At 37.7% G+C, this 15,836-nt stretch overlaps 1 protein-coding gene across 2 annotated transcripts; it reads left to right on the top strand.

Annotated features, from left to right (window-relative positions):
• Nucleotides 1-8: 8 nt before the first annotated feature.
• LOC136249611 (serrate RNA effector molecule homolog) lies at nucleotides 9-15,289 on the top strand. Of its 2 annotated transcripts, XM_066041677.1 has the most exons (18): nucleotides 9-242; nucleotides 297-383; nucleotides 540-689; nucleotides 2,915-3,084; nucleotides 3,138-3,212; nucleotides 3,260-3,294; nucleotides 9,246-9,801; nucleotides 13,420-13,502; nucleotides 13,550-13,611; nucleotides 13,673-13,745; nucleotides 13,803-13,979; nucleotides 14,030-14,194; nucleotides 14,247-14,403; nucleotides 14,455-14,563; nucleotides 14,613-14,766; nucleotides 14,814-14,973; nucleotides 15,020-15,071; nucleotides 15,124-15,289. In XM_066041677.1, exons 1-18 carry the CDS (start codon nucleotides 40-42, stop codon nucleotides 15,197-15,199), a joined length of 2,544 nt encoding a protein of 847 aa, XP_065897749.1. In that variant the 5' UTR covers nucleotides 9-39; the 3' UTR covers nucleotides 15,200-15,289. The 2 variants fall into 2 exon arrangements, with proteins under 2 accessions (XP_065897749.1, XP_065897750.1); XM_066041678.1 differs by lacking the exons at nucleotides 9-242; nucleotides 297-383 and adding an exon at nucleotides 754-932 and having other exon boundaries at nucleotides 550-689.
• Nucleotides 15,290-15,836: the final 547 nt, after the last annotated feature.

Consider the following 15,836-nt stretch of genomic DNA (forward strand, 5'->3'; position numbering starts at 1 on the left):
GTTTTGGTCACGGGAGTATCACGTGATTTAAATTTGAATATGGCGGACAGTGATGAGGAAGGGGACGGGAGGAAGAGCAGGGATAAATTTAAGCGTGAACGAAGTGATTATGGAGACAAGTCTAGGAAAGAGATTTCCTACCGGGATGATAACCCACGCAGAAGGTCGAGAGATTACAGGGGCGAGGGAAGTAGAAGCGATTTTAGCCCACCCCAAAAGAGAATGAGACGTGATAATAGCTGGTAAGCAAGCAAACTAGCTGCTAGGCTTGTCATTTATGTTCCCGCACGAATTAGGGATACTTTTGGAGGATACGAGCAAATGGCACGTGTGTCGCCTTGGGGGTCACGTGAACCGCCACAGCAACAACAGCAGCCTAGTGGGTAAGCTGCGATATTTATCACACAGGCTTGATAATTTCTGGGGGATTTATCACATAAATGTATTATTTATTAAGAATTTAATGTTAACCAAATTGGTATGCTTTATGCTGTACGTATGTGTGTGTCTTACTGTGTGATGACTTTGTTTAATATTAGGAACGCTATTATGAGTTTTAAACAGTTTCTGGCTCAACAAGATGATAACATAGACGATACAGAAGCAGTGCAGAAATATGCCGAGTATAAAAAAGATGTCAAGAGGAGACAATTACAATTGTTTTTTGACAAACACAAAGAAGAGGAATGGTAAGTGTTGAGGTAGTGAAACTGTTACTGCCATTTTTAATATGCTGCTTTTTTCCATACACAGCCAGAGTTGTGCATTGCTTGTTATTGTAGTAGTAGTAGTATTAGTGCTGTATGCTGGCCAAAACTGAGCCACAAATAGCTGAGCCAACCTCACTGTGGTTGGTACTAGGATGTATGTTTTAGGTGTAGGCATGTGTGACGTCTTGTCTTCTTCATTTGGTTGTCCTCCTTGTATCCAAGGTGACTGCGTGGGTGATTGCTAAGTTCATGCATGTGTATAATGTATAGTACTCTATACTATGTATGTGTTATTGCATGCATGCATATGTGAACATGCACAATACACACTTAACAGATATGCCAGGGTGAGTGAATAATCACCACGTACACACACGTTTTGTTTTGCTTCTCTGTTATCAATAGCAATAATGGAGTAGGCTGCCAGCTAGGCAGTTGGAACAACAAGAATATCAATTTGTATAGTGAGAAAATATTTATAAGCACGCAATAACCTCATAACTGCAACAGACTACAGATAGGACTTCTTGACTTCCGTATTTTTCACCGTGAAATAGTGAATCCATCAAGAATGGATTTGCAGTTCCTGATGATCACACTGATCCAGGATGGAGAGATCAAAGTATAGTGTTTTTTGGGTGTGCCCAAGCAAGGGAATTCAAATAAAGAAATGATGGTCAATGGTAGACTTTATTTCTACCACATCGTAAAACAAGTACATGCAACAAAAGTCTCCACGAGCAGACCTTATTGCAATGGTATATGTGACCATCTCAGCAAAAACCTGAGTTGTTCACACAAACATGCGTATTGAGAAAAATGAAATTTAAAAATAATTTGTAAAATTACGCATGCTACAAAAATAAAATGCAAATTTTTATTGGGCCAGTACTCGAAGAAGGCTCAAATCGATTAAAACTATATACCATCTTATTCGCCTGCTCATGAAGAGTTTGTTTCAGTTCTTTAGATCTAACAGTATACGTGTTACATGTGTTTGTTTATGATGCAGCAAGATCGTCATCATTTCTTCTACCAAACTGCCTTCATGTCCATATGCGCAAGTATCTACAGGGCTAACACTATACCTTGGCTGATGTGCTAGTCCATGGTGAACATTTTAAGCCGAATTGCAAAGTTGTTTACTAATCCAAATGGAAGTTATGGCTGCGAATGTATGCACCTGTAGTTTATTTTCAGTATAGTCGCAATCGATTATCTCACTCTTCTTACTGTCTAGCACTATAATTCCAAAACTGCTCACCACAGAAGGCTGAAACTTTGGTAATCCATTCCTTGGACACTGCAGATAATGCTGAGAAAATATTTTTTAAATTCTGAAATTGTGTGAACAAGTTGGGTTTTTGCTGAGACAGTCACATATTGTATAACGAAGCTACTAAAATTTGGCAATACTTTAGCACTTATGTTACCTTGTGGATTTTGTTTACGAAGTAGAATTTTACAAACTTGGTGGGTTTTTGCTCAGCTATGTATGTGTTGAGCTATTTTTAAAATGTAGACTTTTTTAGGGAAAAATGCAAACACAAAGAATAATGGACAGGTTATATTCACAATGTTCTTTAACAATAGCTGTTGACAAGAGATGAATGACAATGTTTTACTACATCGTCTTTGGTTCTTTGTACATTATCAATACACTATCGTCAAACTCAAATTATAATTCAGTTACGGCAATTTAAGCACCATGATTTTAAAAAGCCTGTAAAGAATTTGTGTGAGAGACTAAACAGGGAACATGTAATATGAATACCTTGAGACTGTCCTGATTGTCAAGGTGTACTGATTTTCTGGTCAGTGTGGGACTTGAATTTTGAGTGAGTAATTATGCTTTGGTGGATGGAAGGGATTTGAAATTTTTTTTAAAGGGATTAAAATCTGCAAGGTTATTTCATGTTGCTGAAACAGCTTTTTATAATCATGATGTTATGATAATATTTGGTATTTACCTCATCTGTTTGAAGTCAATGTAACAACACATTACTATGGAAATGTAATCAATGCATTCTCCACGTCATGCAAATTTTGTTGTCAGTATATGTAATAAATGGGACCTAGCTCATGTTTTTTTTTTAAAATATACTATTTTTAGTATTTTTTTAAAAGTTTTTTTGTCCTTCAAAGGATCACTTCAGAGAGGTTCCTTCTGGGTGAGTATGTGTGAGCTAGCTCCTTTCTTGTAGGTTTCGTTTGAAATACCATCCTATTATGAAGACTGAACGTGAAGCACAGACTATGGAAGACTTTAAGGCACGTCATCAAGCCTTCACTACCTTACTGGATCTGGGGCTGGTTAAGGAGGTGCCGATATGTGTGAACGTGTTGAAGCAGGTTACTAAGGTGATGGATTCTGGTGAGTTAACTGGAATTTCAAAATTTTATGTACCATTGTTTTCTGGTGCAAAGCTGTGATTTTAATGGAAGGTGGGAATACTGATGACTTGAAAGTGTTAGACATAGAGGATAAACAAGAAAAGCCAAGTAAATAGAATTGTTGTATTTTTTTAATGTTTGACTTGCTTGCCTAGGGCGTACCAGTGAAGTCGACAAGATTGAGGCTGAGGTGAACCATATGTGCATGTGTAAAGTGCAAATTTATAATGTATTTTATAATCTGTCTGTTTGTTTGTGTGCATGTTTTCTGTTGTTTTGGTACTAGTGTAACATTTGGCAATGAGCCAATAATATCATCACATTTTGTAAGTGAATTCTAACAATTACACACCAGACTGTTTGGTCACATTTTCCCAGTGTCTAAACTTTGTTTTAAGTATTTTGATAGATCACATATAACTGGTCACTGTATTCATAACATTGTAAATCATGTCATTTGTAGTGTTTAATTTCATGTCTATTGGTAGACTATTGTTGCTATAGTAAAGCATTACAGAAGACATATAAAGGCTGCATAAAAGAGTTAGCATGTCTAACATACTGTACGATCCTTTTTTTGTCTCTGTTCAAGTCCCACCATTTTACATATTCCTTGAATCTTTTCTTGTTTTTGTCTATATTAACAAACCTTTTAATGTCTTGGGAGTTACCAACAGTTGGAATATATAGCAGTAAATTCAATTTGTACAGCAATAATTAGAGGGGCTTTTGCAGAGACGTTCAACAGTTTTTGGTTCAGTTAAATAAAGGAGATGTTCCATCTTGGCATGCTACTCCACATATGGCATTTGAAATTGGCATTAGCTAGTATAGTGATGGTGTGATTCATATTTTAAATCAAAACAGTTTAAACCTTTTAAAAGTGGATCAAAGACATAAAATGTAGTGAAACAAAGGAGGTTGTCTACACCTAATGATTGCTAGTGATCCCTACATTATACATACTGTGGTATGCCAAAAAGCACCTGTTGAGCTGAATTGATGTTTAAAAGTACTCTTTTAACTGCTTGAATGAACAGTTAGTAGTATTGTCTGTATAACCTGGTGCAGCAAAGCCCACTTTGGATAGTTTCTTGTGTTCACTGTTCTTCCCAGTTTTCCCAGACGAGGTCATTGGCTGTGGCTAGTTGTACCCAATCCTTAGCTTTAGTTTCTTCGGTAGAAATATATTTGTACATTATGTCATCAAAACAAGGCATTGGCTGATTTGTATGTCACTTTGGAGTTTGTTTTTATGAATAATTCCATATTGGTAACCCCTTTTGATTTTTAAATTTAGCAACAAACATTCCTGTCTTGAGCAGCTCATTGGTCAGATTAGTCTTATGATACAATTCCTGTTTGGTGATCCATGTCATTTTACACTTGTCGTGTGTCAGTTCTATCATTCAATGCTAGCTAAGTGATGTACTTTGTTTTACTTGCTGCAAGTAAATTTTCAGCACCTAATAATTTTTCAGGTTGTTCTTCAAAGTTCTCAAACTTTAACTCCCGCAGGATCTCTGCACTATTTGCCTACACCATAACTGAGGTGGGACAATAAATTATATTGACACATCACTGTATTGCAATACACAACAGTGATACAGGTGTCGATACCATTTTAAATATATTAATACATTGTGTGCTGCAACTTGAACATTATATTCATAGCTGCGTTTGGAATGGAATTTTCAAATTATTGAAATGTGTATGCCAGTTTACAACCTAATTATTAACCCTTGAGGTGCTGAGGGTCAATTTCCGTGAGGGTTTTGCACAGTAGTGCTTCATTGAGGTAGTATTGCCACAAAATTACATTAGATAAGATATTCTGTTTAAGAAAATCTGACATGCACTGCTTTGTAGTATTGCAATATATCGTTATATTGTGGCAATGTATCAGTTGATACTTTCAAATCCTCTATCTTCCCATCTCTACACCTTAATGGCCTTCAGTCCTGTGACAAATGGACATAAACTTGTAAGATTTTTTGCATACAGTGTCTCATTGCTGGTAGTCAGCAGAGAAAACAAGAGACAATATGGGACTGTTTTTTTGTGGCCTTGAAGCAGTGAGCATCCATCCAACCTTTGAGCACACTACCACAATACACTGATTAAATTGTGTAACGAAGTATGGTGTCATTGTCTTGTTGAGTGTTTCATTGATTACGCCCTGAAAACCAGTGAACGAAGTACATTGCTTACATGATGGACAATCTAAATATCTAGTGATTGCACCATTCTCTAGTTTTGTATTGTGACAATTGCGGCTCACAGAAAATTCTAAAGAATTAAATTTTTTAGCAAGTTAAAATTAACTTCAAACCACTCTGGGTACTTTGATGAGTCCTCATCGATATTGGAAAGGATGTGTACAGGTGCAATAAAACAGGCGGTCATAACAGCATGCTTTCTGAGTAGTCTTCATTAAACTTGAGTTGTTTGGATTGGTTCCAGTGGTGATTTCCACGTGTGGTCTATGATCCAAATGTAAATTGTGATGTATGGCAATGGTGTAATATGAAGGACTATCACAGCTTAACATGAAATCTTGCAATTGAAACACAACACCATCATAGATAGTGCATGTAAATATTATCTATGATGCCTTGGGCTGATGTCCATTTGAGTGTGTTGTGTGTGCGTGCGTGCGTGTGTGTGTGTACATGTGCTTGGAAGATTCTTTTCTGTGTTGATAGTATTTTCTTTGGCACTGGGAGTGGACTCACTGTGTAGTGCATGTGTTGATTGACCAAATCCACATAACTTCATTATTTTCACTCTTGTTCATCCCTTACTACCACATTGTTCACTATCCATGTCACAGTAGACACTGGGTGTCTATAGGTATTAGTAGCCAGAAGGGGTAGCAGGGATATATCTCTAAACTTATTTATGAACCTCTTCATTGGTGTTGCATTCTTGTGACCAATATAATTGATGGTGAGTACATGTGCTGTTCACATGCATTGTTACACGACTAATATGGCATGTCATGTGATTGGTGATGAGGTGTGTAGGGTTTTCCCAGGAAAATAATTCAATTTTATATTCATTCCTTTACCCACAACCCTAATTGCCAAGGAGCTGACGTGGTGGAGCACACAGCTACACATGTGGAATGGCAGAGGTGTTCATAACATGGTACCAGATCAACATAGATCCCTATCTGACAGGTTGAGAGGCAGAATCCAATAGTGTGCATATGGGAAGTGTAGTCTTCTGAGTAGAGGAGATTTCATATTCATCTGGAGCTCCTGACACCCTCCTGTGCAATACCATCCTCACAAAGAACAACAACAAAAAACATGTCCATCTTGATGAATAACAGCACTAATGCTTTATGTCACTATAATGGGGGAATCTGCTCCCCCAATTTGATGGGGTAACCCTCAATGGTGTCTCCAGAGCTTATCAACAGAGTATTTATCAAGAGTGAACAATTAGGTAGTACTACCTGTCTGGTTTAATTTAAGATGTCCGAAGATATACGTACAGAAAATAGATTAACAAGAAGGCTTTCCATAATTTGTGTCAGGTGCTTGGGCCATGTCAGGTAGACTTGTTTGCTTCAGAGGTTGCACTTTCTCTTTAAAAATATTGACCAGAAACCAGCCTCACGATACCTTCATGGTGTCTTGCCAGTATTGGTTAACTGTAATCAAGTAGCTTCAATTCAGTGCAACCTGAAGTGCTTCCAGCAGGGAATTTTAAATTTCTGACAATAATGGCTAAGGTTATACGTTCAATTTTTCACTTATACATCACTTCAGCCCAACTGGTGCCTGTTGGCATACCACAGTACATGCAATGCACACATCATGGACTTACTTTACGTCCTTTTTTTGCTGCCAGTGCAAGGCATCAATTCACAGTAGTACAAAATGACTTCCTTGCGGCTGACTATCACATTTTTATCTGTATTTTCCATAGTGACTGGAAAGGCACTTCTCATACTGTTCTCAGTTTATAACACTCAGTAAAAGGCTGAACGTGAAGCGCAATTGCAATGGCTACTTCACTTTTCAGTAATTGATGTTTGCACACATGTTCAGTAATTATAAAATACATTTAAAAACAATGGGTAAAAAACACAAGCTCCAGAAAAAAAATTTACACAAGTTTTTATCGCCTTGTTGGTCAATGAATTGACACTCCAGTGGATAAATCCTGGTCATCGTCGTGTTCCCCTATTCATAGGGAGTTTAAAAATCCTTGTTTCGTCTTCATACACAGGTGGGTTTCTGAGTTACGGACATTTGTTTACGTTGTGGTGACGAAAGAATTTACGATGATTTTTCTCCCCTTCCTTCTGGATCACTGAAAAATACTTTTGGCAAAACTATACCTTAGTGGATTCACAAATTCATAGCGAATACAATGAGCAAAGATTCAACTCCGTGCGTCGTTGTGTCAGTAAGTTATGATGGTTTATGTAAGCGCCTGTAGATTATTTTCTCGATGTCTTCTGTACATATTGATTTATTCACTCGTCCGGGTGTCTACTGCTGTATTTCCCACACTGCTTATCTTATGAAGCTGAAACTTAGCCAATCCATTCTTCTGTTCCTGTAGACAACAAAGAACTAATAAAATGAATTTTGATAAATGTGTGTATATCGACAGTTTTCTAAAACTAGGTCACAATTTATGATTCCTTGTGCTTGTATATAAAAGTGGTCGGTATTAATAGTCATATAAGGTGCTGTTAACTCACAACTCTGTAGTAGTGGCAAATAAAACCAGCACAGTTGGGCTGTACATTAACAGTAACATGGGAGTGGGGACCTTAATTTAGATCTAGCTAGGTAACCATGCAATGTACTTCTTAACCCTTAGTGAAGTATTACAGTGTAGTAGTAGCTACCTCTTTAACAATAGTAACATTATAATAGGTCCCAAACACAGCAAGAAAAGCTATATTTATGACCCCTTAATATATTTGAGGCCATTAAAAGGAGTGCTGCAAGTATTTGTAAGTGTATATAGCAGCTGAAGAGTTATAGCAGGTATCAAAATACTCTAATAGAACATTCATATCTCTAATAAAACAGTCAAGCAGACATGACGTCCCATTTATTGTTGGGTTACTCACTACTAGAAGTAATTTGTGAAACTAAATTAATTTGGTATGGCCTAATAATAGATTCTGGTGTGTGTGTGTGTGTGTGTGTGTGTGTGTGTGTGTGTGTGTGTGTGTGTGTGTGTGTGTGTGTGTGTGTGTGTGTGTGTGTGTGTGTGCACGCGCACATGTATCTGGTCAGTGAAATTACTGAAACTTTGGAACTTGGATAGGTTTAGCTTGTACTCATTAATTAATTTTGGCCAGGTATTAATGCAGTGAATGCTTCCCTGCTGCAGTGGAACCTGTCTAATAAGTCGTCTTTGAGCTAAGCTTTAATAGGCAGGTGGATTAGGGAACACATTGGACATTCCTTAGAATATCCAACCTGTCTGACAGGCACAGTGGGACATCCTACTTTAAACACTGGAAATCCAACTTGGACATGAGTGGAGCAGTGGATTAATGCATCACTTTATCACTTTGGGATTAGAAGAGATTGCCTTTAGCTATATAAAACAAGTTCCACTGTAGCAAAGTAGCCTAATTGTTGTATGTGTATTTTAGAAACATGGAACACTTGGAATGTGTTGATTGACTCAAAGCCACATGTGTATGTATGTATGTATGTATGTACAGTGAGTTGTGCCTGAAATGACAACCACAATTCAGCTATTACAAATACTGTTTTGATGTTATTACCTTATTTCATGCAGCAGCTAGTATCTGCCTGATCGAATGCCGCACCTTCAATATTAGCCACACTTGAGTGCCACAATCAGTTCTAACATTATGACATCAAACGTTGTTTTCGAGTATTTAGCAGTGGCCAAGTTTGGATAGTCATCATCACATCGATTTTTTTCTAATAAACGCCATGGCATTAACCAAGAAATTATAGCATTCAAACTTGACCACTACTCAGTACATTTAATCTCACAACTTTTAAGATTGATTGTGGCGTGTGGTGGCACTTAACCAGATAAATATGATAGGCATGAAACAGTTTGTCAGCTATACTGTAATCCGTTCTCATACTATTGTTACAGTAGTGCTATGTCTAACTATTTTAGGATGACAAACAGTTAGAAAAATATGACTTGGAGGCTACAATACCCGAAGAACCTGAAGAGAAAGTTGAAGAAGATAAGGAAGAGAAAGGCGATGAAGAACAAGAAAATGATCAGATGGAAGAAACTGATGTGAAGGAGGATGATGTGAAGGACAGTGATGTGAAAGACAATGATGTGAAGGAAGAAAATGATACAGTTGAAGAGCAAAAGGGTGAAGCTGAGAAGAAAACCGAAACGAATGAGAATAATGATGAGATGGAGAAGAAAAATGATGAGATGGAGAAGAACAATGATGAGATTGAGAAGAACAATGATGAGATTGAGAAGAACAATGATGAGATGGAGAAGAAAAATGATGAGATGGAGAAGGTGGAATCTCCTGAAGAGAAGATGGCAACTGAGGAGGAAGCTCTTGCTACTGTTGCTGTTATGGAGGAGGATGGTACACCACAAGCTGAAAATGATGGTACGCTACCAGCTGAGAATGATGAGAAAGCAAATGAGGACACCAACACCACCACTACCACTGAAACTGAGACAACTCCTGCTGTACCTGGTAAGAAGAAAAGTTTGTCTGCTCCCATAAAAATGGAGAATGTTGTGGGTGCGTGCGTGTGTGTGTGTGTGTGTGTGTGGGAGGGGGAATACTTGCAATGGATAACTACTAAGAATGTTTGTCATGTGTTCTGAAGGTAACATGTTGTTGCTCTGGCATCGTTTACCAAACTGAGTTCCAGTTACTTGTATGTAACTTAGTGACACTTGTATCATTTTTCCTTAGTCATTTGTACTTCCAATAGTAAATGTTTAGCGGCTTAGTATAAGATGTTTACTAACTCAGTAATGTTTATGGTGCATGACCACCCTCTTCTGTGGGTAATTTATCGATGCAATGAGTTCCTTTGAAATATGGAAAACAATTAGGCCAGTTGTCTTAATTTGTAGTGTGCAATCTCTAGGTCAATACATTTTTGCATTTTTTTGTCATAGCAGTCACACTAGTAATTTGCTCTTTTTTTCTCGTTGTAGAATAATTTTTGTATGCAAAATTTGCACAAAATTTTTTACACAATATCAAACTACTCTAATAGAGCAGTCATTTCATTCACGTAAATCATACAAAAATATTTTTACACAAAAATTTATCACAATTTTTTTGCACAAAAATAAAGCAAATTATTAAAAATTTTTGGTCCCAAATATTCAACTATGCATGCAACATGCACACTTCACAGTTATCTAGGTTTGGTTTTCATCAATTCATGGCACAAAAGTGATGGTGAATTTCTAAAAACTGAGGTGATTAACTAAATTAGTCTGACAAGTTGATGTTGTACTACTTCTAAAAACCAGGTGCCCATGGCTATGCAGTTTATACGCTGTACTAGAGCTTTCCCCAGTAGAGCTGTAAAACTGTCAATTTGCTACCAACATCAAAGCCAATTTGTTAATTATATACATTCCTTTTACCACATCAAAAGAATTTTGACTAAAGTAGAGTGGTGCTGTACTACTCTACTGCTCTTTAGAAGAAGCCCCTGTTAAGGCAACAATGTAATTTAGTGTATAATTCATGAGTTGTTTTGTAATTCAGTAATTACGTTGCTATGCACTACTGCTAAGGGAGCACAAACCACTTACGCACAAAAGTATTTTCTCGGCTGTTTTATAGTACAGGGGTATGTCTATCAATTTTCTCACGCAAATTGTTTAGAGAAAGCCTAAGTCTGCCCTTCATTTTCATTCCCTTAAGTACAGGAGTCAAAGAATTTGTTATTTATGAAAGCTTGATATGCCATTTTTGGTTATTGTACACCCATATAGCCCATTGTGAAAGGCATTCATAGCATCTTCTGAACTCACTTCACCCGTTTTTCAAGCTAGCACAATAAACCACCTCAAAGCAAAATCTTCCTATCAGGAAGGTTTATACTTGTGCTGTACAGCCTTCATTTCTCACATACAGGCTGCTTTTAGCATTAGCCATTTTGCTCACATGGGTGTGGAAAGACAAAAACAAACATACATATGAACACACATGCATTTTTTGGAAAACAATTTCAGTAAATCAGGCAGGCGTTCGGCCAGCTGTGGCTGGTTTAAAAAGTAGCAAGTTTATCAAATTTGTGTAATGGGCCTGAGTGATTTGCCTGACATGTAGATCCAAGCTCATGATCAAACAAATCACAAGGGCACATGATACAACTGATATGTGCTAGGGTTGGGTGATACTGAAAAAAGTGCACCACGACATATCATGGAAGCATTTATCATGATAATCAATTTATCACAATATTATATGCTCATAAGAAAAATCATGTTATCTTCATATGTACAGGTTTTGCTATAACTTGTATTGTATCCATTCCATAAACAACTCCAAGCTATATAAGCACTGCATATAGCTTCATATTAAATGTGATTTTGGTGCACTTATGAGGCAGTTAGATTAATGGTATTTTATTTTGTAAGCAATATATCACGATATATCATAAACTCAATATATCACAAAGAGTAAAAATAGCCTCGATACAGTTATCGTCTCATGTTTTTATCGCAATAGCAACGATATATCATATTTCCCAACCCTGATATGTACCATGCCAACTGCAGGCTAATAGTTTGTGGCGGGCAACCAATCACCCAAGCCAACATGAGATACCCAATAGATTTATTGTGTCCTCAGTTATGGGTCAGTAGCAAGTAACGTAACTTATGTTTGCTACATGAAAGGCCAAATCCTACAGTTGTCACGGAACAGTTCAATTAAACAATCTTACAACTGTTTAAAGCTAGTTTGCTATAATTGAGTGTGGTCCATATTCAAAAATGTGGCAAAATGTTTGTAAATAGACTACTGTAATATTGACGAAAGGAAAATTTGACAAAATCAGCTTTGACAAATTAAAATCACATATCTAAACACTGACTTTGAGGTGCTTATTGACGTTTGACAAATGTAACCGATTCGTCATATTTGTTAATGCTTTCTTTTGTCAAAATGTCCTGTCGTACGGTATAGCACCAATTCTCACCTTAACCTAGAATTTCTCAACTTAATCGCCTCCGGATACTAAATCAGATGCGTGGTTTTTGTCACATGAGCAACACAATCGATTTTGGCCTGGATTTTTATGGAAGCAAACTGGTGGTACCACTCCCTCATCAAGGTTTACATGTACCTATAGCCAGCTATGATAGTTTCTTTTGAAATTAGGTGGCTTCATTACATGAATAGCTTTATACTTTAAAATTAGTGCTGCACTGCTTTTAGGGAAGACCTACCTGCACCTCACAAGTTGAGGTATCTGGATCCACTGGTTTTGATTCAATGCTAAGTAAGAGCCAAGTGTGGTAAGCTGAAAGTTAAAGGGTACTTCCAGCACATTAGTAACATGGGCATGAATAAATGTTGATTTGAAAGTGAACATTCCTATTTGTACCACCTATTTGCACAGGTATTCACCCATCTAATAGGATGATAATGGTAACTTTTAACTGTATGTGTGTGCAGGTCAAAAAGTGTCATGACACTGACTTATAAAATCACTCCCTTGTTATCTGCTTCTATTTCAGCTACAGTAAAAGTTACCTTGCCTAAAAGTGCAAGACTTGTGATTGACCTTGTGTCCTATTTCTTTTCTCCACAGTATAACCACAACAGGTAGTCATTTGATATGCATCAAGTAACTTAACCTGTGTTAATGGGAGGCCACTTTGTTTTGTTGTGGGATAAGGAAGTGGAGGCACCTTAGGACATTGTAGTGTGGCTTGTCCCGCCCCATCTGGGGTTGGTACATGCCTCAAGGTCACAGGTGTGTAGTGTAACAGTACATAGGTTTTGTTAGGCAGCCTCAAGATGCACTGTAAATTCACTAGAGTGTATCATCAACAGTACATAGGTTTTGTTAGGCAGCCTCAAGATGCACTGTAAATTCACTAGAGTGTATCATCTATATTGGATCTGATTGTCAGATATAGTGAGATAATTGGTGACAGCTGGTGCATAGCTTTATTTTTATAGTGGACCTTTTTTATTAGCACACAGGACTATTGGCTCCATTGCCTTACCCCCTGAGACTATGGTACTACTTCACTGCTCCCTAGTGATAACACTGATTTAATGTGTGTATGTTTCTCTGGGAGTTGTTGTTAATAGAACTTTTTTTTGTAGCTGCTCCCAGGGCACTTCACTTGACAAAATCTGTATACATTCGTCACATATCTCCTATGGTCAAATCATCTGATATCCTAGAGGTAATTCTCACTCATTTTTTAAAAATCAAGTGATAGTGTCTCTTCAGGTGTGCCAGCAGTTTCCTAGTTACCTTAGGATTGCAGTGGATGGACCGGACGTCGAGAAAGGGTGAGCAGCGTCTAAATTAAAGTCCAATAACCATAGCAGTCATATCATGTCATCCATCCAGCTATGAGCTTAGAGGCTGGGTCACATTTTCAGGAGAAGCAAACATTCGTGAAATTATTTCTCAGCTCTGTTCAGTAAGTGCATAATGTGCATTACCCTTATTAGCACCAATGGGTTATGTCCTTGTGCAGATAAAGAACAGTCAGTTAACATGTATGGCAAACAGGGATCTCACTAGAAGAGTTAAACATATGAGCAGTGATGCCTATCCATATCACAAGGATGTTGTTTGTAATGATATACAATTGGCTTGCCAGCTGATTAAGCATCTAGATTGTAAGCATCATCTGTTTGAGCCTGATTCCCAGGTGTGCACAATTATGTATGGTAATGTGGTAATTTGTTGAATGTTACTCAGGATAACCCTCTGATTGAAGAAGCCCAGAATGCCCTAGCAAATGCTGCCAACAATAGTAGTGAGAATAAAGAGAAATCAGAAGAAGGTGAACAAGAAGAAGAGGAAGAAGGTAGTGTGCATGACGACAGTGATCGATGGCCTGATGAAGGCGACAGCCTCTTGCAGGTGTGCTGAATTATGAACTCTCTTGCTTCTTACTTAATAATCCTATTAACAGGTTAACGATTGTCTGCTGTGGTATTTGCGTATCGTACACTCTGTGGATTATTACGGCGGTAACATGATAATGCAAGAACACAGAATGCCACACCGATGCGGTATAATTACAGCCAGGCCTACTAAACCTGATATCATTTCAGTCCAGCCAAAGGAAGGTAAACTACAACCATTACTGTCAACAAAATGTGAATGGCATGCCATTATAGTGAACACATACCTGGATAGTGCCAAGAATAAGGTCCAACCACATATGGAGCAAACAGAATTATTGTCTGACCAAGAAGCTGCTGATTTAGGAAAGAAAGATGTTGACAGGTATGCTAATTTGTTGAAGGAGGTGACTGATATAATTTCTGTCATGTAGTGAAATAGAGAAATTTATCAGTGACAATACTAAGGAGATCTCCAAAGAGAAGTATCTATGTCCACTTAGTGGTAAAAAGTTTAGGGGACCAGAGTTTGTTAGAAAACATATATTTAATAAGCACGCTAGTAAACTAGAGCAAGTCAAACAAGAGGTTAGAATCTTATTTTATTGTCACTATGTTGGCAATGCATTTCTCAGGTGGAATTTTTCCATAACTATTTGTATGATCCAAAACGACCCATGCCATTAGATTCAGAGCTGGCTTCTGAAGAACATCAAGATAGCAATAGTTTTCATGTACAACCTCCTCCAGACTTCGTACCATGGGGTAGCCCGCATATGATGATGTTTAGGAGAGGTATTGTATCTCAAGATGGTCCATACATTATTCCTTTCTCCAATAGGGATGTTTCCACAGAGAGGATTTGATATGTTTCCATTCCGAGGCAGAATGCGGTAAACACAAGCTAAAAGCCAACTACTAATTTTGTCATATTATTATTTATAGACGACGTGGTGGCGGTCGTGGACGAAGGATGGTTGAATATCACGATTTAGATGCACCTGCTGATATGGAGTTTTAAAACATTGACATACATTTATAATGTGTGATATAGTATTTATACACATAATGTGATTTTTTTGTGAGCTATGATGAAAGAAAGTATATAATACATGTGACTTGACTACCTAAGGCTGTGAAATAGTTTAGTTCCACAGTTGTTGCAGCTAATGTTGCTATGCTCTTCTTTACGAGGAATATAGAGACACATGGGGCATCGATAATGATACTTGCGATATCTTATTCCACAAGCATTGCAATATGGTGTTCCATCATCTGCGTCACGCCATAGTGGTGTTTTTCTTGTCTTGCATGAAGCACAAACTTTGCCTTTGTGTTGTAAGGGATAATCAAGATCCGATGGGTGGTATGGAGGTGTGAGGGGTGAATATGTGAAGTCCTTTTCTGTGTTACACAACTGTGGTAAAAATAATGCCCTTCTCCTAGCAGTAGCTTTGTTCACGGTGGTTAGTCTCTTCCTATTCGGCGTGTGCTCCACAAACTTTGGCTGGCTGTGAGCGATTGCCTTGCGTTTGGTGATCTTGTAACGTGCAATTCTGACAGTCCCAATGTGTAAGTACATCGTAGAGCCAAGTCTACGCCATGAATATCGTACGATATAACCATTGTCATCATCTGAAACAGGGTTGAAACTTCGG

This window comes from Dysidea avara, chromosome 3, assembly GCF_963678975.1.
Source record: "Dysidea avara chromosome 3, odDysAvar1.4, whole genome shotgun sequence".
NCBI classification, from domain to species: domain Eukaryota; kingdom Metazoa; phylum Porifera; class Demospongiae; order Dictyoceratida; family Dysideidae; genus Dysidea; species Dysidea avara.

Excerpts from the sequence above, each read along its gene's own strand:
- LOC136249611 (XM_066041677.1), top strand. The coding sequence starts at position 40 with ATGGCGGACAGTGATGAGGAAGGGGACGGGAGGAAGAGCAGGGATAAA. Across the intron at positions 243-296 it reads ATGAGACGTGATAATAGCTG|GGATACTTTTGGAGGATACG; the intron begins GTAAGCAAGCAA and ends CGCACGAATTAG. Across the intron at positions 3,213-3,259 it reads GGATAAACAAGAAAAGCCAA|GGCGTACCAGTGAAGTCGAC; the intron begins GTAAATAGAATT and ends TTGCTTGCCTAG.